This window comes from Carlito syrichta, unplaced genomic scaffold (assembly GCF_000164805.1).
Source record: "Carlito syrichta isolate Samal-C Ts95f unplaced genomic scaffold, Tarsius_syrichta-2.0.1 Scaffold58783, whole genome shotgun sequence".
Taxonomy (NCBI): domain Eukaryota; kingdom Metazoa; phylum Chordata; class Mammalia; order Primates; family Tarsiidae; genus Carlito; species Carlito syrichta.
In genome coordinates, this window is record NW_007002879.1 from 286,192 (window position 1) to 306,632 (window position 20,441).

The 20,441-nt window shown below is 34.7% G+C and overlaps 1 protein-coding gene across 1 annotated transcript in view; it reads left to right on the plus strand.

The window, feature by feature from the left end:
* Nucleotides 1-20,441, plus strand: part of LOC103251561 (dystrophin-like) — a gene marked incomplete at both ends in the record, with an annotated part of 504,158 nt that overhangs the window by 224,383 nt on the left and 259,334 nt on the right. Inside the window, one exon of the mRNA XM_008050158.1 lies at nt 14,149-14,266. Within this exon, the coding sequence (XP_008048349.1) occupies nt 14,149-14,266 (118 nt within the window). The remainder of the gene's footprint in view (nt 1-14,148; nt 14,267-20,441) is intronic.

The window sequence follows — 20,441 nt, forward strand, 5'->3', positions numbered from 1 at the left end:
GAGTGCACACGGGCATATGCATGCACACACGCGCGCGCGCGCGCACACACACACACACACACACACACACACACACACATATTCTTGTTTTATATCTATTTATAAAACTCAAAAAGGTTTCCAAACCATTAAGATACCATCATTGGGCATAACCACATGATTGTTTACTATCCATAAGTTATCTTTGTATTGTAGCTCTCAGAACTTGGTGAAATCAGAAGATGGATAGCTCATGGATTAGATATATTGTACATAACATATTTCTTATTTGTTGTTACTATGAAGAAAACCAGACTGGCCATATTTGACTAATTTCTACCTACAGTACTTAAATTTTAATAGATTTATTGCTGTAATCACCCCCAAAAGTAGTTGATATAAATGTAATAACCCTCACTTTACAGATGAATAAACTGAGCCTGATTCTACCCCTATATATGCAACATGAATTGAACAGCTGTGCAAATAAGTCTGATAATTCGAATCTTAACATCCACTTTTTTTTTTTTAGTTAGAATCTCACTCTCACCCAGGCTGGAGTGCAGTGGCACGCTCACGGCCACCTCAGCCTCAACCTGCTAGGCTTAGGCGATCCTTCTGCCTCAGCCTTTCAAGCAGCTGGAACTACAGATGCACACCACCATGCTGGGCTAGTTTTATTTGTGTGTGTGTGATTTGCTGTATAGATGAGGTCTTACCAAGTTGCCCAGGCTGGTCTCAAACCCCTAAGCTCAGGCAATCCTCTTGCCTCAGTCTCCCAAAGTGCTGGGATTACAGGCTGAGCCACCGTGCTATTGAAGATAGCAAAAGAGGATTGGGGGCTTGAATTATTCAGATTGACTGCAAATGACTGTAATCTCCTCTAGATAATCACTTATTTCTCCACTTTATTTGTTATGTAGAGGTCAGAACAGTATTATTAATGGCTGCAGTTGACAATAAAAACCAAGGTTCTTGTCTCAGTACTTAAATGGGTAGCATCTCCAAAATGTTTTGAAAACATAAAAAGGCTTAATGCATTTTTAGCAAAACTTTTGTTTGCTTTGACTTTTGATTTTTGAGGGGATTAGTATAGTATTCCCATACTCCTTTCCTAGAAATAAGAAAACTATCTGAAGACTCTTTTCCCCAAGAAAATCATAGGTCTAATGCAATAAGAGTTATAAAAGAGCATTGAAAAGTTATATTTACAAAATATAAAATCATAATATTATATTAATAACTCATCACCACTGATAATAATTCTTGGAGTTATATTTCTGTAGAGATTCCTATTTCCTCATGTTCTGTCTCTGTTTTTTCTTTAGAGTAGGAATTTAAGAATTTAGCAAAACATTTTGAATGTTTACTTCTATTCTAAACTGAAATTATAATCCCTCTCTACCGTTATCCAAATTGGTAGAATATTGCAAATGGAATCAGCACGTTTGTTTAATAATTCTTCGGGGCAGTTTTTTACAAGCAATGGTGTTGAATTTATTTTACTTACATGCAGTGGAGTCATTATTTTTTTCTTAAATATAAGGATGCATTAAGTTAAATTAGAAATGTTTTGCATGTTTTTATGACAGAAAATTTAACCAAAGAGGGAATAAATGAGGCTTTTCTTAGGTTGCTGAGATTCAGCATTTCAATTCTTTCTTGGAAAGCACATTGGATGCAGTGGTGTGAGGCTAATATTTTCTAAAATGCCACTTTTACTGTGGCATTCTTCTGCTCTAAAGCCTCCAATGATTCCCCCACTGCCTTCAGCATAATGTCCTTATTTGGTCATCTGGTGTTCAGAGACCTTACATTCTGGCCCCAGCTTTCTTTCTCAATTTGACCACTGTCATTATAATTCTGCTAATTACAGAGCTGCCCTTCTCAATCACCCCATCACTCTGGTGTGTTCTGACCTCCACACTTTGTTCCACTCTTCGTCCTGGAATTCTTTCTCTCATTAGGTCATTATCAATCCAGTTTCTATAAGTTACAGTTCAAGATTCTGCTCCTCTTTGGCACTTTTCCTAAAGAGGGTCACATTACAATTCCATTTTTCTAGAATCCCATTACCATGGAGTCCTTTGTTATTTACATGTCTTCTATTACTGGGTAATTGTATATGTGAACACACATGGGCAGGCCTTAAGGTCATCTCCCCAGCTCTATTGCAAATTCATTACAACTTCATTGACTTCACTAGAGATGCTCTTTTTTGTCCTCAACAAGACAAATGACCTACTGTGGTGCATTGTGCATAGAATTCTGTTAATAAATATTTCCTGACAATGTGATTGATCAATTCATAATTGTCTGTCAGCTTCAGCCTCTTTTATCTGGAATTTCTACAGACTTTGGACAATACTTTCAGGATACAAAATTAAGTGCTTTCTGTACCAGGCAAAATATTATAAATAATGCTCCCAAATAGTTACATTTCACTATTTGTATCTTGTAATTTGTCTTCTATTTTATTATTTTAGTTCACTTAAAATTCAATTTACTGTATAACATATTCTAAACAGATAAAAGAGAATTCATCTTGATCAGTTGAAGTTAGAATTTCAAAATGGTGTTATTCAAGATATAACAAAAACAAATACTGAAAAAATTGAGGAGGAATAATCCCAAAATGCGTGCAAACTTACCTTATTTGATTGGGCTTCAGTTTATCGCGCTTTACACATACTGCATTTTTTTGCAAATTCAAAGTTTGTGACAACTCTGAGTCCAGTAAGTCTATTGGCACCATTTTTCCAACATCATGTACTCACTTTGTGTCTCTGCGTCACATTTTGATAATTCTTGCACTATTTCAAACTTTTAAAATTGTTATTATATTTGTTATGGTGATCTGTTATCACTGATCTTTGATGTCACTATTGTGATTGTTTTAGGGTACTTCAAACCATACCTGTACATGACTGCACATATGTTTATAGAATGGTTTATTAAATATTTTAAGCCCACTGTTGAGACCTACTGCTCAGAAAGAAAAGATTCCTTTCAAAATATTACTGCTTATTGAGAATGTACCTGGTCACCCAAGAGCTCTGATAGAGATGTACAAGGAGATGAATGTTGTTTTCAAACCTACTAGCACAATATCTGAAGCCCATGGATTAAGAAATAATTTTAACTTTCAAGATTTTTTTTAATTTTAGAAATATATTTTATAAGATTATAGCTGACATAGAGAGTGATTCTTCTGCCGGATCTGGGCATAGTAAATGTAAAACCTCTGGAAATGATTCAGCATTCTAGCTGCCATTAAAACATTCATGATTCATAAGAGGAGGTCAAAATATTAACATTACCATAAGTTTGTAAGAATTTTAGTCCAGCCCTCATGATCACTTTGAGGAGTTCAAGACTTCAAAGGGGGAAGTAGCTGTAGATGTGTTGGAAGTAGCAAGAGAACTAGAGTAAGAAGTGGAGCGTGACTGAATTTCTGCCATCCTGTGATAAAACTTGAACAGATGAAGAATGCCACTTATGGCTGAGCAAAGAAAGTAGTTTCATAAGATGGTATCCACTCTTGTTGAAGATGCTATGAATATTTTTGAAATTACCACCAAAGACTTAAAATATTTTATAAACTTAGTTAATAAAGCTGTGTCAGGGTTTGAAAGGATTGACTCCAATTTGGAAGGAAGTTCTACTGTGAGTAGAATGCTATCAAAACGAATCACATGCTACAGAGAAATTTTTCTTGAAAGGAAAAAAAAATTGATGCAACAAACTTCATTGTTGTCTTGTTTTAAAAAATTTCCACCACCACCCTATTAGACATTGCCACCTTGATCACTCAATAGGCATGCACATTTTTAGATAGAATGCTCTTCCACACTTAATCGACTACATTATCATATAAACATAATTTTATAAGCACTGGTAAATAACAACAACAAAAATCATATTATTCACATTATTGTAATTGTCACTTTATTGCAGTGGTCTACAACTGAATCCACAATATTTCTGAGGCATGCGTGTATGTTGTTTCATTTCTCTCTTTTTCCCAAAATATATCTAAAGAGAAAAAATGTTATTGGGTAGTAACATCAAAAACCTGTGAATCTGATGCACATGACAAAAATTGATCTTAAAACTGTCCCGATTATCTTTTGTTAATATGCTAAATTTACAGAACAATGGAACTTCAAGAAATGTGAACAATGTGGAATAACTAATAGATCTAGTATTGTAAAGCTAAAAATAACAGTAGGCTTTATATCAGTTTAGAAATGTATTTGCAAATCATTATCAACAAATTGTAGACTAAAATTCTTCTTTCTTCTTGACTTTGAAATTATATTTCAAGATCCCCAATTTAGTCGAAATTATTTGCTTACTAGTTTGTGTAACTGAAAGGAGTTTTCATTTTTGCATGTTAATGGTTTTATGAAATGACCAGTGAATCAATCCCTTAAGTTTTCTGTGGTAGAATAGCGTAGAAAATACCATCTTAATTTTTCTTTAACAAAGGGAAATAACTTATTTTAACAAATAACACACTAATAGTAGATTGGTTTTGTGTTGTGCCATTTCAAGGATGGCATCAAATTTGATAGGCTTAAGATATGTTTTAAAGTTCCCTAAAATATCAACAAATAAAAACATCATTACAAAATTAGAGAAGTTTCACAGGCTGTTCCTTTTTGAGTTTGAATAGCTAGTAATAAGTTATTAGACTGGGTGCATCCTCCCACTTTGGGAGGCTGAGGTTGGATGGATTGCTTGAACCCAAGAGCTGGAGACCAACCAGGGCAGCATAGTGATATCTTGTCTCTCCAAAAAAAAAATAGCTAAGCATAGTGGGTGTGCTGCTCTAGTCCCAGCTACTCAGGAGGCTGAGGCAGAAGGATCACATAAGCCCAGGAGGTTGAGACTACATTGGCCGTGATTGTCCCACTGCACTTCAGCCTGGGCGACAGAGTGAGACTCTGACAAAAAACAGACAAAATATTTCTTAAACAGTATCATATTTTTCATTTTTAGAGGTAGCTGAATGATTAGTGATTTTTATAATACTGATAAACACTGTTTGAAACAGAGACGTGCATTCTAGTAACTTCCACATATTTTCAATTATAATCATTTGTTTCTTGCATCACTGTTTCCCTTTATTGTATCCAATAATTTGGTCAGTCTACACTTTTCCTTATAGATATATGTTTACTATATTTCCTGGAATGTACCAAGAACAAGGAAGATATCCCAACCAGAAAAACAAAGCAACAACAACACAAAGGTGTACAAAGACACTCAATTACTAAAGCCTTTGCTCCTAAAACTACAATTTGTCCAGAGTTAACTGCTTCCCAATTGTCCTTGTAATAACACCCAAATATCTCAAACTGATTTTTAAAAAGCCCACTACATACTATTTGCACTATGCCTATCTAAGCTCATTTCTTATTATTTCTAAAAAAAAACAAAAACAAAAAACAAAAAAAACCTAGTCTCCAGCCAGCCTATTCAAGACTTCAGTTTTATTTCCATGTCTTTGCTCATGTCTTTCTTTTCCTTATAATGCCCTCTTCATGCATTAGCAAAATCTTCCAATTTTTATCTCCAGTACCATCCTCTACATGAAGTCTTTCCTGAGAATTCCCATATGGGGTCATTTCCTTCACTGATTTGTTTTAGTAGTTGTTACCATCATTACCCTTTACTTTATTAATTTTGCCAGATGCTTTCTCAGATTCACTCTCTAACCTCCTGTTCTACCCTGTGAATCTGTCCAGTATGAACATCAGCAGTGAGGTTACTTGTCTACTACCAGGGTCCTTCTAGTGGGAGACACCAGCAGTTCGGTGGATCCAAAGAGAGTAGCTGAAGTGATGTCTAGATCCCTTTTCTGACAACCGCAGCTCCTATCAGAAGATTCTCTCCCCGCAGCTACTTCTGAGATTCCACTCACTGCACCCTCCCCTTAGCCATTCAAGTCTTGGGAAGCAAAGGCTCTTTATCCCACTTTAAATGGATCTTTTGTTTATTGCAAGAACCCTGACATATCCATTATAATCAGCTGTTGAATGAAATGATTTCCTCTTTTGTATTCCCATTTCATGTTCATATCCTAATTAATCACATCTGCATTATAATTGCATCATACTATCATACAAGAGGGATCCATAAAAACTTGGAATTATCTTTTGAAGGGGAGGCCCCTTGTACTACACTCAGAATTTGTTCCTCCAGATCAAATGGGCAACCAAAGTTCTTATCTGGAAGTTTTGAGGAGGTTGTGTCACAATTTGCAAAAGAAACATCCTGAGTTGTGACAACAAGTGACTGGTTCTTCTACCATGGCAACACACCTGCTACACCATGCTGAGTGTTCAGCAGTTTTTGACTAAAAACTGCATGATCCTAATACCCCACACTCCCTATTCACCTGATCTCAACCCGAACGACTTTTTTTTGTTTCCTCGGGTGAAAAAAGTCCTCAAAGGGAAGCATTTTGCTGATGTGGAAGAGGTGAAGCAAAAAACAGTAGAAGCACTAAAAGGTGGGCAACCCCCTCGGGTCCCCTCCCACTGTGGGAACTTTTCTGTCCTTTCAATAAATCCTGCTTTTTCCAACAAAAAAAAAAAAAAAGAAGAAGAAGCACTAAAAGGCATCAAAATTGACAAGTTCAAAAACTATTTTGAGCAGTGGAAAAAGCATCTCGGTAGGTGTATTGCAACAAATGGAGAGTACTTTGAAGGTGACTGAAGTTTAGACATGTGAGAATAAACACAATTTTTATATAACAAAATTCTTGGGTTTTGAGTTCTCCCTTATACTATATTATAGCATGAGTGAATTGTAATTATATTATACTCTATCATAGCTAAGTGTGTAGGCTCTGGTGCCAAATTGCCCATGTTGGATGTTCTGGCACCAATTAACGTGATTCTAGACATATTGCTTAAGTTTGTTTTATTTGTAAAATGGGGGCAATAATAGAAACTATCTCACAGATTATTATTAGAATTAATTGATTAGTAGCTTTTATTGAAAACTTTTATATTTCTTACTGTGAAATAGGAAATGTTCCAGGAATCTTACACATATTAATATTAATTCTTGCAACAAACTTGAGAGATACTCTTATTATCACCATTTTACAGTGCTAGAAATGAGGCAGAGAGTAGTTAAATAATTTGCTGAAAATAATAAACCTAATAAGTGGCAGCCAGGATTCAAATCCAGGCAGCCCAACTCTAGAGTCCATTCTCTTAATCAGTATGCTGTGATAGTACATAGTAGGTGCTCAATAAACAACTATTGCTCTTGTTAGTGTTGTATGAGTCATTTATGAATCTTTATTTTTTTGCTAGATCATGGGTTCCTTGAATAATGAAGACAAGCTTTATTTGTCTACTCATATTAGCTGAGTGCTTGGCTAATAGTTGCAGTTTAGTAAATGTTTGTGGAACTATTCGTTGTTTCTCATGTATTTCCCAAAATCATTCTAATTTTGGAAACAACTAATACTTAGCTAAGCTTAGAAATGTTGTCATAGGTTTTTTTAGAGCCATAGTTGTTGACAAAGTCATACTTTTCCCTTTTTATGTTTAAAATTTTCCTTGGATAATTCACCACTGTCTTTTAGCTCCCTATATCACTTCTCCACAAAGTGACTTTGCTTCCCCAATAACCATTGAGGTTGATTAGGGTCCCACCTCAGAACTTTTTTTTTCTGAAGCCAGGAGAGACTTCTTCTCCAAGCACTTTTTTCCTTCGTGATTGTTCCTTTCAGAAAAGTGGAATATGTTCCCAGGAATTAAGCAAGAGGTGTTTGATTGACATAATTTAATTTAACTAATATTCAAATGAGTTCTGCCCCATCAACAATTAACTAGTGCTTCAGCCAAGATACACAACCTTTATTCTGTGCTAATCTCAAGGAGCCTAGTGAAAAATGAAAATGCAGGGCCCCTTGTTAAGAAAATTATTTTTTTAAAAATAGAAAAGTACTAAGAATTTCACAATGGCAACAGCAGAGCATTAACCCAAGCATGAGGTCCTTCTAATGCTACCCAAGTCACTGCTCACTCAGACAGATTGGCATGTTTTGTTTCTTAACTTTTTTTCTATCTTCTGTAGTCTAAAATTTGCCCCAAAGTTATTTTGCCATGTCTTCCAGCTAGCCTAGTGGTTGTTACATATAAAACACTCCTGGTGGCTTGCTGTGATAGAGTTCTTGAGCTACAGGTGTTGAGTGGGCTGTCACTATTACCATGTAACACATCTAAATACACTTCCTTTCCTCCAACTAAATTCTGAGCTCCTTGAAAATAATGACTATACTTCTGTTTGTTGTTTGTTTGTTGCTGTTTGTTTGTTTTCAATAACTGTGGTTTCTAAATAGAAGTAATTTAATAATACATATTTGCCTGAATTGCAACTGAAGAGGTCTACCCATGCGAGACGTGAGAACTGTGTTACTAATGTCAAGTAATTGAGAGCTACACATCCATCTGGTAGTGTCATGGAACCATCATGTTATGTGGATCTGAAGAGTTGACAAGAGGTTTTGGAACTAGAAGAGTAAAGTGGGTGTGTTAGTCAGGGCCTGAGATAAAATGTGCCAACACAGGTCAAAATGGGAAAACATTGTATTAGAGGAAATATCTAAGTGTAATGAGACAGTGAGGAAACCAAGAAAGATGGTAGAGACATTAAACCACAATTCCAGTCTGACTCCAAATGATTGGTAGAGGGAGAGAAGTCCTGCAAGTTCTCATGGTCACCACAGTGACTATTAGCAGCAGTGGTATTTAAAACCACTTTGTATAATTTAGATAGAGAAAAAGCTGAAGACCATTTAAGCTTGATTTATTCAGAAGACCCTCTTTGACCCCTAAATTTGGTTCAATACCTCTGCCATTTGCTTTGATATCTCCCCATGCTTCCCCTACCATAATACTCACCTCAGATTATCGTAATTGTTTATTTACTGCCTATCTTCACTACTATTTTTTTCTCTTTTAAAACAGAATTTTTTTCTCCTTCACTGCCAAATAGCTTATACCTCACTCAGTGACTGACATAACAAAAGCACTAAAAATATTTGCTGAAACTCAAACTGGGGTACATTCTACGAAATATTTGGCCTCTATTTTTCAAAACTATCAATGTTATAAAGTTTTAAAAAGGCAAATAGCTTTTTCAGATTTAAAAAGACTAAAGAGATATGGCAACTAAATGTAATTGACAAGGAAATTAAACGGTAGCTATAAAGGCCATTAATGGGGTAATTACCATACTCTGAATAAAGAATGTTGATTTAAAAAAAAACATATTAAATTTCCTGACTTTTTTGAAATTGAGCTGAGGTTGCTAAGAGAATATCTTTGCTCTTAAAAAGTAAATGATAATGTATTTAAGAGTAAAAGAGCATAATATCTGCAAATTATTCTCCAATGATTCAGAAAATTATATCTAATAATAATTTATATTCAGATATTATATATGATATTTCATATACACATATTACATATATACACACAGAAAGAGTGATAGAATGAAAAATGATAAATAAGGTATGATAGAATAGTCCGTTGCGGTGACTTATGCCAGGAATCCCAACACTTTGAGTGGCCAAGGTGGGAGGATCACTTGAGGTCAGGAGTTCGAGACCAGACGAAGGCAACATAGCAAGACTTCATTTCTGTAAAAAAAAATAAATTAGCCAGGCATGGTGGCACATGTCTGTAGTCCTTGCTGCTCGAGACTGAGTTGAGTTCAGGTTGCACTGAGCTGGGATTGTGCCACTGCACTCCAGCCTAGGCAACAGGGCCAAATCCTGTCTCAACAACAACAACATGTGGCATAATGTGAACATTATGGTGAATCTGGGCGAAGGATACATAAGAATATTCTGACCATCTTGGAAATCTTTGGCAAGTTTGCAATTATATAAAAATAAAATATATTTTTAAAGGATTTCTTCAGTGAATGAAGATCAAAAGGATAATCTTAGAAGATGTTTATGAAGAAATTACCAATGGAGGTGCTGGTAGAACATTCAGAGGAGAAGTAGGGAAGGTATATCAAGTAGGAAACTATCCCAACCTGTCTAAAATATAAATAGGAAGTGAGGAAGCAAGTGGAGGACAATAAGAGTGACTTTGGATTTGGCCCATCTATTTGGAGAGGCAGCCAAATGCAAGAATAAAAGTCAGAATGTAGACACTCAGTGAGGCAGTCGAAAGCTAGACAGATGATTAGCATCCTCCCAGGTAAAACTCCTTCAGTTACTAGAAGGGCTACAATTTAGCACCTACCTGACTTAAATGCTTATTTTCTTCCATATGTAAAATGGTGCTATAAAATATTTTACCTTGTCAAACTTAATGTTAATTTGTCCAAGTTGTAAATGAAATAGCATAGGTTCTGCATTGTTACATTTAAACTGAACTCATGTTTAAGATTATTGATTTTGATAGAAATATATAAAAATACAAGTTTGGTTGTTAAGGTCTTGCACATATAAATGCTTAATATTCAACTCAACATTTGGAGTTTTCTACTTGAATATTGTTTAGGTGGAATTCCATTTTAATCAATACAATAACAAATTGTACTTTGGTCTAAGAGCCTAAAATGACCTACTTACAGTATGTATGGTTTCACTGTTTAACTCCCTTTTTTATAGGACTGCTATTTATAACCATTTCCTTCAACTCTGGGGGGACTTAGTAAGATTAAGGACTTCTGATTCACTTTGTATTTGAAGATTTTTTTTTCCCCATCTTTGCTCAGCTAGTGGAATCCATGATGAATTCTCATCTCCAAGGGGTAAGCTGTTTTTAGTAAAGCCCAGTAGCTGGCTTATGACTCCCTAGAAATAGCATCAATTCCTTTCTTCTCCTATGTTTTGTTTCTTCTAGAATGATAGAATCCATGTAAGATACAATCAATTATCATGCTTAGGTACTCTTAAGCATGTAATAGTTTGAGTTTATATTTGATCATTTAAGTTACTCATGTAATAAATATCTGGGCTCATATTAAATAAATATATAAGCACAATTAGCATTCTATTTGTTTAATATAACTAAAGCTAGAAGGGGAAATTGAATGATAGAAGGAACCAGAGGTCATATGAGAATGAAGATAAAAGTGGGAACAGCATGTCTGAGAGTAGCATCTGATAAGGGCAGAAGATTGGGGACAGAGAACAGAATTTCATAGATGGATTATTTTGGAGGTGAGTAGTCTGAGTAATGATTAGATCTAAAGTGTTGACTCATCTGTGAGTGGCTTGATGGAATAGAGATGAAAGTCATTGTATTTGAAAAGTTCTAGAATTATAAAACTAAGTTGTCAAGTCAAAGAAATTATAGTAGTAAATAAATAGAATACATGTAAAACAAAACCAAATGAAAAAAAAATTGCTCTCACTGTATGCTTGTGTTCTGTTAATTGGCAAAAAGGTCTTTCAGTCACTGTTTTTATAATATCTTAATGAAAAAATGCTAAAATGTTTGCCGTATTTTAAATCTTTCCCTTTATTTTTGGAAAGGTAATCAAAGGAGAAAAATCCCACTCTACCATATGAGAAACCACTAAGTAAAGAGCATATTAGTGTCTGATGAATTCCATAGGAAGATACATTATTTTACAGTTTCTCTTTTGAAATGAATGCTTGTATTTGTTGACCAAAGAGTGGGATAAGGAATCGCAATTTTGTTTTTAAATACTTTAGAAATGCAGAGTTGTGTTTCAGTTGTGCATCTCCTTAGATTTTTAAGGAGACTGCTTCAAAGGATGTCAAGGATGTCATTAATAATTTTCTCAGGTGCTTACAAAGCATGTGTCTGTCAGCAGAATTAGAGAATCACCCAACTAGAGAACAAGTTTCACAATACCCTGAGACCTATTTTGTTCATTAGAGAGGAAAACGACTTGTTTTGAGTCTAAATTGACATGCTTGCTAATTTCAGCAGTAAAAGCTGTTCATTGTGGTCAGGTTTAATTTAGAGCCTGGTACGATTGAGATTAAAGTTGAATAAGTTACTTTTGCAACACACTTCTTAAATGAACTCTGAAATCTTAAAAGAAGGGAGAAAATATGGCAAACATTAAGTAATGTCTCTGAAAGTGAGAAGCAAAAAAAAAAAAGGCTAGTTGTTTAAGGGTGAATTAATAGTAAATCAAAGAAAATAGTCTAATAAAGATAATCTTTGTTATATAAAATTTCCAAATATCAAAAACAGTTTTTAAAAAGTTGTGCACCACGCCTAATGCATTTTTCACTGCTATAATCATGTCACCTAGAATAGTGCCTAGAACTTGAGAAATATTTATTAAAACAAATGAGTAAATGAATGAGTGATTTTATTTTGCCAGCTATATGTATTTAAAGTTCTTTGCTAAATTTGAGGTGAAAATTTGATTTCATCTGAGGTTTCTGGGTAAATCTGTTTTAAAAATTCTGCTGAATATATTCAAACATTTTAGAGTGGCAATTCCAAAGCAACCTTCCAGTTTGTGTCACAGATTACCAGAGTTTAACACTCTAACTCCGGAAAATATCTTATTTCATAAAATCTGGCTGCTACTATATGGTTTCTATTTTAAAATTTGTTTAGTACTCTTTGACTGACTTATAGCACTTATTTCAATAGCTGTCTTTGGCAATTTGTTCCATATTTCAAACATTCTTTTGTGTAAAGAGACCATAAAAGTTAGAAACCTGAAAATTGGATTTTTCTTCTGAGCAATCACAGCTTACAAATGTAAAAAATTTGTTAAAAGTTTGCCCCTCCAATTTTTCAATACAGAGAGGAGGAGATGCCCAAAATAGAGGTACAATGTTTAGATACATTGTTCTCATTATTTTAATATTGCCAAAAGCAATTGAGTTTAAATCATGAGGCCCATCCTCTTCTTCACAAAAGAAACACTGAAGAATGATTTAAAAATTGGCCTTTTCAAAACAAACATAAAACAAACAAAAAAAAAAACCCTAAAAATCAGCAGGACAAAGCAGATCAAATAACATAGACAACTAAGTTTCATAAATATTACTATCTACCACATTTTATCTCTTCACTTTCATTGGTCTCATAGTAGTAGAAAGCGCAACATATTTAAAATCAGACAGATCTTTGGCTTAGTTATTAGTGTAGCTACTATGAAAATAAAAATGAGAGTAAAACACCTGTCACATAGTGGCTATAAACTAATAGTAAATATTGCTTTTGCTTTCCCCAATTAAAATAAAATTTACTCAGTTTGAGAACTGGAAAAAGTCAGATACCTTATTTTTCATAAATTTCTCTGTAAATATCTCTGGAATTTGGACCTTACATGCAGAGAAACTTAGATGACAGAGACAATAGATAGATACTTAAGGAAGAGAGGAATTTCTTAGTGATTAACATAGTTGCCTATACATAAAAAATATGGTTGGCTTTATTCTATGTGGTATTTTTATTTAAAGCAGTACTAAATCAAAGTTATTTGTAATACAGAATAATATAAATAACATCTAGTCTGATGCTTTCCAAACTTGTCTAACCATAAAATTTAAAGAAAGAATTTGCATAAAATGCTAGATTCCCAGCCCTTTCCACTAGTAATTCATTAGTTCTGGGGAGGGTCAAAGGAGTTTGCTGATTCTTATAGGTGCATAGCTTTGGAGAAAAACTGATTTAGCTCATCTACCTTACCTTCATATTTTACAGGTGAGAAATCTCAGGTACAAAGAAGTTAAATAAGTAGTATCTCTTAAATCAGTCCCGGGCTTTTTCTGTTTCTAAAATAAATATATACATTAATTTGACACCACATAGAATGATATTGCAAGTATAAATAACTATATTTACTTTAGATAGATATATAAAGTATAATTCAGAATTACAATTCTTACTCATGGCTTTCATATATTGGTTGAAGTAAACCCCGGTACTCTAAAATGACTCCATCTAACCTTTTAAATGGCGAAGCAAATCTATAATCAAGATTTTCATTTGAAATGTTTTTCCGTATCTAAGAATGAAACACATTTCTTGTTAAATTGTTTTCTATAAACTCTTACACAGTAGAGATTTATATCAAGTAACATCATTTTTATTTTTAAAAGTGTTTTTGGTTGACTTAAAAATTGTACTTTACACAATGCTGGAGAATCCCAATATTAAGTTGAATTTGTTCTTTCAGGCAACACTACAGGATTTGGAACAGAGGCGCCCCCAGTTGGAAGAACTCATTACTGCTGCCCAAAATTTGAAAAACAAGACCAGCAATCAAGAGGCTAGAACAATCATTACTGACAGAAGTAAGTTTTTTAACAAACATGGGACACTCAAGATGAGATGCGTGAAAGGTTTCAGTAACAAGTTCACATACCCCCATAACATTTATAAAAAGTAATGTTACATAATTTAAAATTATAACTATTATATTAAATGAGATTTTCAGTCTATAGTGTTATCTCTCAATAACTGAATATAATTCCACTGAATAGAAGAAACATAATTTTCAGAGCTTATGTAGTTACAAGACATGGAATTATGGATGTGGTTGGCATAGTGTGGCAGAATATGCCTTCCTTGGTTGTCATCTATCTGGACTGGTATCCATAGAGATGCCAGTCGCTCCCTCATCCTTGGGTATTGGTCCAAGAAGGCAGTTGCTTTCTGGACCGTCTTTCGTTCTCATCTGCAGTGAGGGGTACTTTTAGTTCCAGATATCTCTCTGCTACTTTGATGTCCTCATTGTTTAATATCAGATATCATTGTAGTGTTCTTATGCCATACTTGAGTGTGTGAGAATTTTGGTAAGGCTATCTGACTAAACATTCTTTTATTCTTCACATAGAGTGATTTGGAGTGACTGTGTGTGGTGTCATTGGGTTTGCATGGGATCAAGAAGAGGGATAGAGGGAGGAGTAGAGGAAACTACTTGCCATCCAGTTTCCATCAGAGGCTCTACAGGAATGAACTTCAGGTCACCTCAGATATCAAATTTCCTCAAATCTCCCTGGGTTCTCTCCTTTCCCTCCATCTACCTTCCCTCCAGGTACACACATTGATATTAAATTGTCTGGCTTCTCCTGAAATAGCCCCACATTTTCCTTTCCGCAACCAGAGGAATTTGATGCAGTGAGGAATGAGGAAAATTTTCTTTCAATCATCTTTTTTCCCCCAAATCTTTTTTCCCCCAAATCTTTTGTCATATACCAGACTTAGACGGTTGAAGCCCTAAAACCATGAATCTATATCTCCCTAATTAGCATCCTACTGTGTTAACCCTTACCTAAGGAAGTGGAGGCAGAATGACTGCCAATATGTTGGAGGAAGGAAAAGAGTAACCAGAGTCAAAGGTTAATATTTGAAAAATATTTCCACATAGTAGTCAAATACTTAGTGATGACTGCTATTAAGGGTGTGTGTGTGTGTGTGTGTGTGTGTGTGTGTGTGTGTGTTTGTGTGTGTGTGTGTGTATAAAAGCTTTATAGAATCCTGTGAGCTATATTTCACAATCCTCAATTTATAGATGAGAAAATAGGTTCCTGGAACAGTTAACCAAATTGCTCAAGTTTACAAAACAAAGAAGAGAGCTTAGAATCTGCAAATGTCTCTTTCTGGCTTAAAAGTCTATGTTCCTTCTAGTATGTTTACCACTTCCCATCTTGTTTTGTTGTTTTTGTTAATGACCTTAATCACTAAGACTAACTACTTTTTCAGTCTGCAATTATGCATGTTTGATTCACTTTCTAAAGACATTTCCCTTTCAGTTGCAGTGATTGGTAATTAAAATAAGCTTTTCTTGGTTTTGAAATTTTAACTCTTTGTTGCTGCTTAAACAATGAATTAGGATATTTGTTAATGTTATTAGTTGGGTAATATTAGCCAGTATAATAGGTAATCTTCCAAATCTTGGTGGCTTACTACAGTAGAGGTTTGTTTTTTATGCTAGTTTAGTCCAAGATAAGCAGCCCTCTGTGACATCACTTGGGAACTCAAACTCCTTCCATCTTTTGTATTCTGAGCATGAGAGTCCCATGCATTTAATGGGCAGATAAGAAATGAGTGTTGCTCATGGGAATTTGCCATGAATCAGGCCTGGAAGTGACCTAAATTAAACTTGTTCATAGTCTTTTGTCTGGAACTTGTCACATGGTCCTGCAAGGGAAGCGGGAAAATGTTGCTCAATGTTGAGCCCAGGAAGAAGAGAAACAGATTTGGTAAGAAACTGGTCAATCTCTGCCACAGTTAATTTGAATAAGAAAATATGCCCTTACATTCTGTGGATCTGTATAGGGTATAGGATATCATTTCTTTAACCAGCAAGAAAAGAGCAAAATTGCCTTGTATTGACCAACATAGACAGCTGTTCAAGTGATGTAGTAGAGCATTTCTGCCCCAAACTGGACCCTTGAGGTTTCTCCAACAGGTTGCAAAACACTGGCCCAAAAGAGTGAATGTTAGTGAATGATTTACTCAATATGAGACTGAATTCCAATTACACAGGTGACTGATCAGTTTCTTGCCTGAGAAATATGGAAAGTTGGCAAAGATATTTATGCAAATTCAAGTATACTATATAGAAAGCCATTTGCTATTTTACTAATGAAAAATACCATCTATTCTTTCCCTAGGAGGAAAATAACACTAACGTACTATACAATATCTGTTCAAAGTTGTCAAAATATTTTCTATTATCCCTTACAATCTTTTTTTTTTTAATATTGACTTTCTATGATGAAGATTAAAATTGAGTGATCGGGGACAAGTTTGTATTTCTCTCTAATACCTAGTGATTTGAGTAGCTCTTCTTGTTCAAGCTTTTGCCTTTTAGAAATTAATACCTTTATGAATATTTCTAGCATAATAGAAGGATTCTAACCCAAATTTTAAAAGTTTTATTTATTTTGTTTTTGCTTTTATTATTACTGTTTTAGAAACTGATGTTTATTTTCCAACAACCTTAAAACATGTTTTAAAGCAAGCATCTGTTGAGACATGTCATATTACTTATTAAGAGTCTAAGCTGAAATCTTAGTTCCAAATATGCCTGGAGCCTATAATGCTGGTACCAGGATAATTCTGAGAAGATATATTTATCTAAACAATGTCACTTGCAGCTCTGCTGTGCTTCCGTTTATCTCTCCAGTTGAAATCTATGAAATGGGATGGAAATTCAATACTCATAAAGTTTCAATCATGTTCAAAATAGAATTTTTTTTAGTATAGATCTGGTTTTCAGGGAAAGGACAGAAATAAAATACGTGAACATAAAATCGTATTTTCTTATTTGTTGATTGCAATCTTCCTTTTTTATTGTCCTCCAACTTTTAGAAATACTTAAAAAGAAATCAGCTAAATAAAGAAAACTAGTTAATATGTATAATACTATATTGAAGCATTTTTCCCTCTTTGGTAAATCCCATTTTATAACTTTGAACAGTTGGGAAAATCTATACATAGTTATTGCATTCTCTCAAGAGAAAAATCCAGTGAAAAGCTATTTCTCTCTACCAGTAATATTCATGCTAATCCTCAAATAACTGAGTCTACAAACTACCAACGTGTTTTACTATATACAACTCTTTCCATGATATCTGTTGTTTTTAAACAATTATATTGAGGGAAATCGTGTTGCAATAATTTAAGTAAGAGAATAAATTATATTCTAAATGAATTCAAATGAGAAATTCTCCTTGCTCTTTCTGATGTTCCAATTGCTCGTTTTCTTTAATTCTTTGTGTGCTGAATTTGTCAACCATTCCTGGTCATTTTCTTCTGCAAAAGGACTGGATCAGGAAACCAAAAGCAGAAAAGATTAGAAGAATTGAAATTTGCTTCCTTGGAAGTATCTGAGTTATGACAAACTCTTGTTCATGTCCTCTAATACTGAAAACCATAATAACATATTACCTTGCATAGCAGTGAAAATGATATGAAAAGAAACTACTTTCTTTTATTGCTCTGTTTATTTCGCAACTAATATTGGTGAATGTGGTTTCTACAACATTTGTATTTAAGAGCCTTGCTTCTGGAGTTTCTCCCTCTATAACTCTAGCTCTATTACCATTTTAAGGATATATAGGCAATAGCACATATCGGTTTTAAGGGCAGGCTGCCTGGGATGGCCACTTGTTAGCTTTGTGATCGTGAACTAATTACTAATCTCTCCATAAAATAGGCTTTCTTGTATTTGGCTAATGGGTTGGAAGAGTTAGATGTTATAATACTTGTAGACCACTTAGATCTGAGCCATAGTAAAAGTTCAATGAATGTTAACTCTTGTTGTTTTAATTGTTGTTTGAGTGCCTGGAATGCTTAGTGCGAAAGCATTTAGTGAGCTTTTGGTAGCTATTTGATTACTTCAACCCCTAGAAAACAGATATGTATGAGACTAAAAGATCACTGTGAAAAAGATGGAATAAGGTATATAAATAAACGTGAACAGATATTTGAAAAAACCTTTATGTGGGCAATACTGAAAAGCAAAATAATTCATTTATTTCATTTTCAGTATCCACCATAAATTTAGGAGGTAGATATTACTATTCCTATTTTAGAGACAGAAAACTGAGGCTCAGAGAACTTAAGTAGCTTGCCTAGGGTTTTAGGAAAATGGCAAATGAGGGACTCACATTCAAATCCACATCTATATGATTTTAAAGTCTGAGACATAAAATAGAAAAGGCAGATTAGTCAAAAATTGGAAAAAGTATTTATTGGAAAAAGTATTTAGGAACTTAAAATAGTAGGACTAACCTCAGGTTATTATAATCTGGATATAATTTTTGCTCCTATTTATTCTGTTGTCTTCTGTGTATTTGGGTGTCTAATTAAAAGATTGTCTCTTACATGTATTGGAGAAGTATGAACTAGTGAACCCTAGTGAACTTGGGTCTTGTTACCTTGGCCAAGTAGTTTCACTTCCCTAAGCCATGGTTCTCTCATCTGTCATGTGGGGCCAAGAATAGTACTTAAGCTGGTAGGGTGATTATTAAAGAAAAATTTCATGACGTTTCTAAAGTAAAGACGTGGAATATATTAGATGTGTACTAAATGGAACATATTGTCATAATGAGATGAATTTGGTACAAAGGAACTGGAGATGGCAGAAAAGGAAGAGTTATATTATAAACCTTACACCAGCTAACCCAAGTGAAGAACCTCTGAAACAGAATGCCAAGTATTACGAGAGAGAATTTCTTTAGGAACTATTTTTTTTTAGTTTAAGGATTTTTCAAACCAGTTCAGAATTCTTAGAAAAATTGAGTGATGTCTTATAAATTAAAAAAAAAGAGGAAAAAAAAAATATTCGGCCAGGCGCAGTGGCTCATGCCTGTAATCTCAGCACTTGGGGAGGCAGAGGTGAGAGGATTGCCTGAGTGCAGGGGTTGGAGACCAGCCTGGGCAACTTGGCGAGACCTCATCTCTATGATAGATCAAGAAAAATTAGCCAGGCATAGTAGCGCATGCCTGTAGTTCCAGTTACTTGGCTGAAGCTAAAAGATTGCCTGAGTCCAGTCAGTCGATTGAGGCTGCAGTAGCCGTGAGCGTGCCACTGTACTCCAGCCTGAGTGACAGAGTGAGACTCAAAAAGAAAAAAAAGAAAGTTCATTGTATTGCTTAAAAAAACAATATGCAGGACCATAGAAGGGAGGGTGTTTTTTCTGCATGAGGATAAAAATACTCTCACAGGATTTTTGAATTAACTGACAGTTTTATAGCAACTTTGTCAACCCATCACTCATTGCTGCAGTCAAACGTATGAAATACTTCGTGGCAAAATAAAAAAGCTCTGTTGTTCTTTACATTTTTATGAAATCTCTATTGCTAATGAAATGCCAGCCAATATCTTCCTCTCAGGCATTGTCTATTAGAGAGTTGCTTATTTTAGAAGAAGTGGAGTCAACCATATAAATTTCCTTCTTTTGACATCTAGCACCTGCTGTCAACCTGTTATAGCTACAAGCAGCTTTCAAAATTTACATCCACTAGGACGCCGTTGGCAACCAAAGAGTTCAGTTCAGTTCAGCAAACATGTGAATGCTTACTCTGTGCCAGTTAACATCAGAGGCGATGGAGGGGATACAGGGAAGAATACGATTCAACCTTTGTCTTAAAAGATCTCACAATCAAATGTGGGTATTTGGACAAGTATATTCGGGCAAGGCAGTCTCAGATAAGTGCTTGAGTAGAGCAGTATTACCAAATGTTGAGAAAGAGAAAGAGAAAGAGTTTGGCTATGAATGAGAGTATCCTGGAATACTTCCAGAAGGAGGTTGAATTTGATCTGGTCATGAATAGAACTTTGGAAAGCTGAAGGAACCTGGAGAGGGAAACGGAAGGATATTTCAGTTAGGGATGACAGGAGAATACATAATTAGACCTATATCAGCAATGGTGTGACAGATGAATTTGTTGGCATGGTTGTGTGTGTGTGTGTGTGTGTGTGTGTGTGTGTGTGTGTGTGTGTGTGGGGTATGG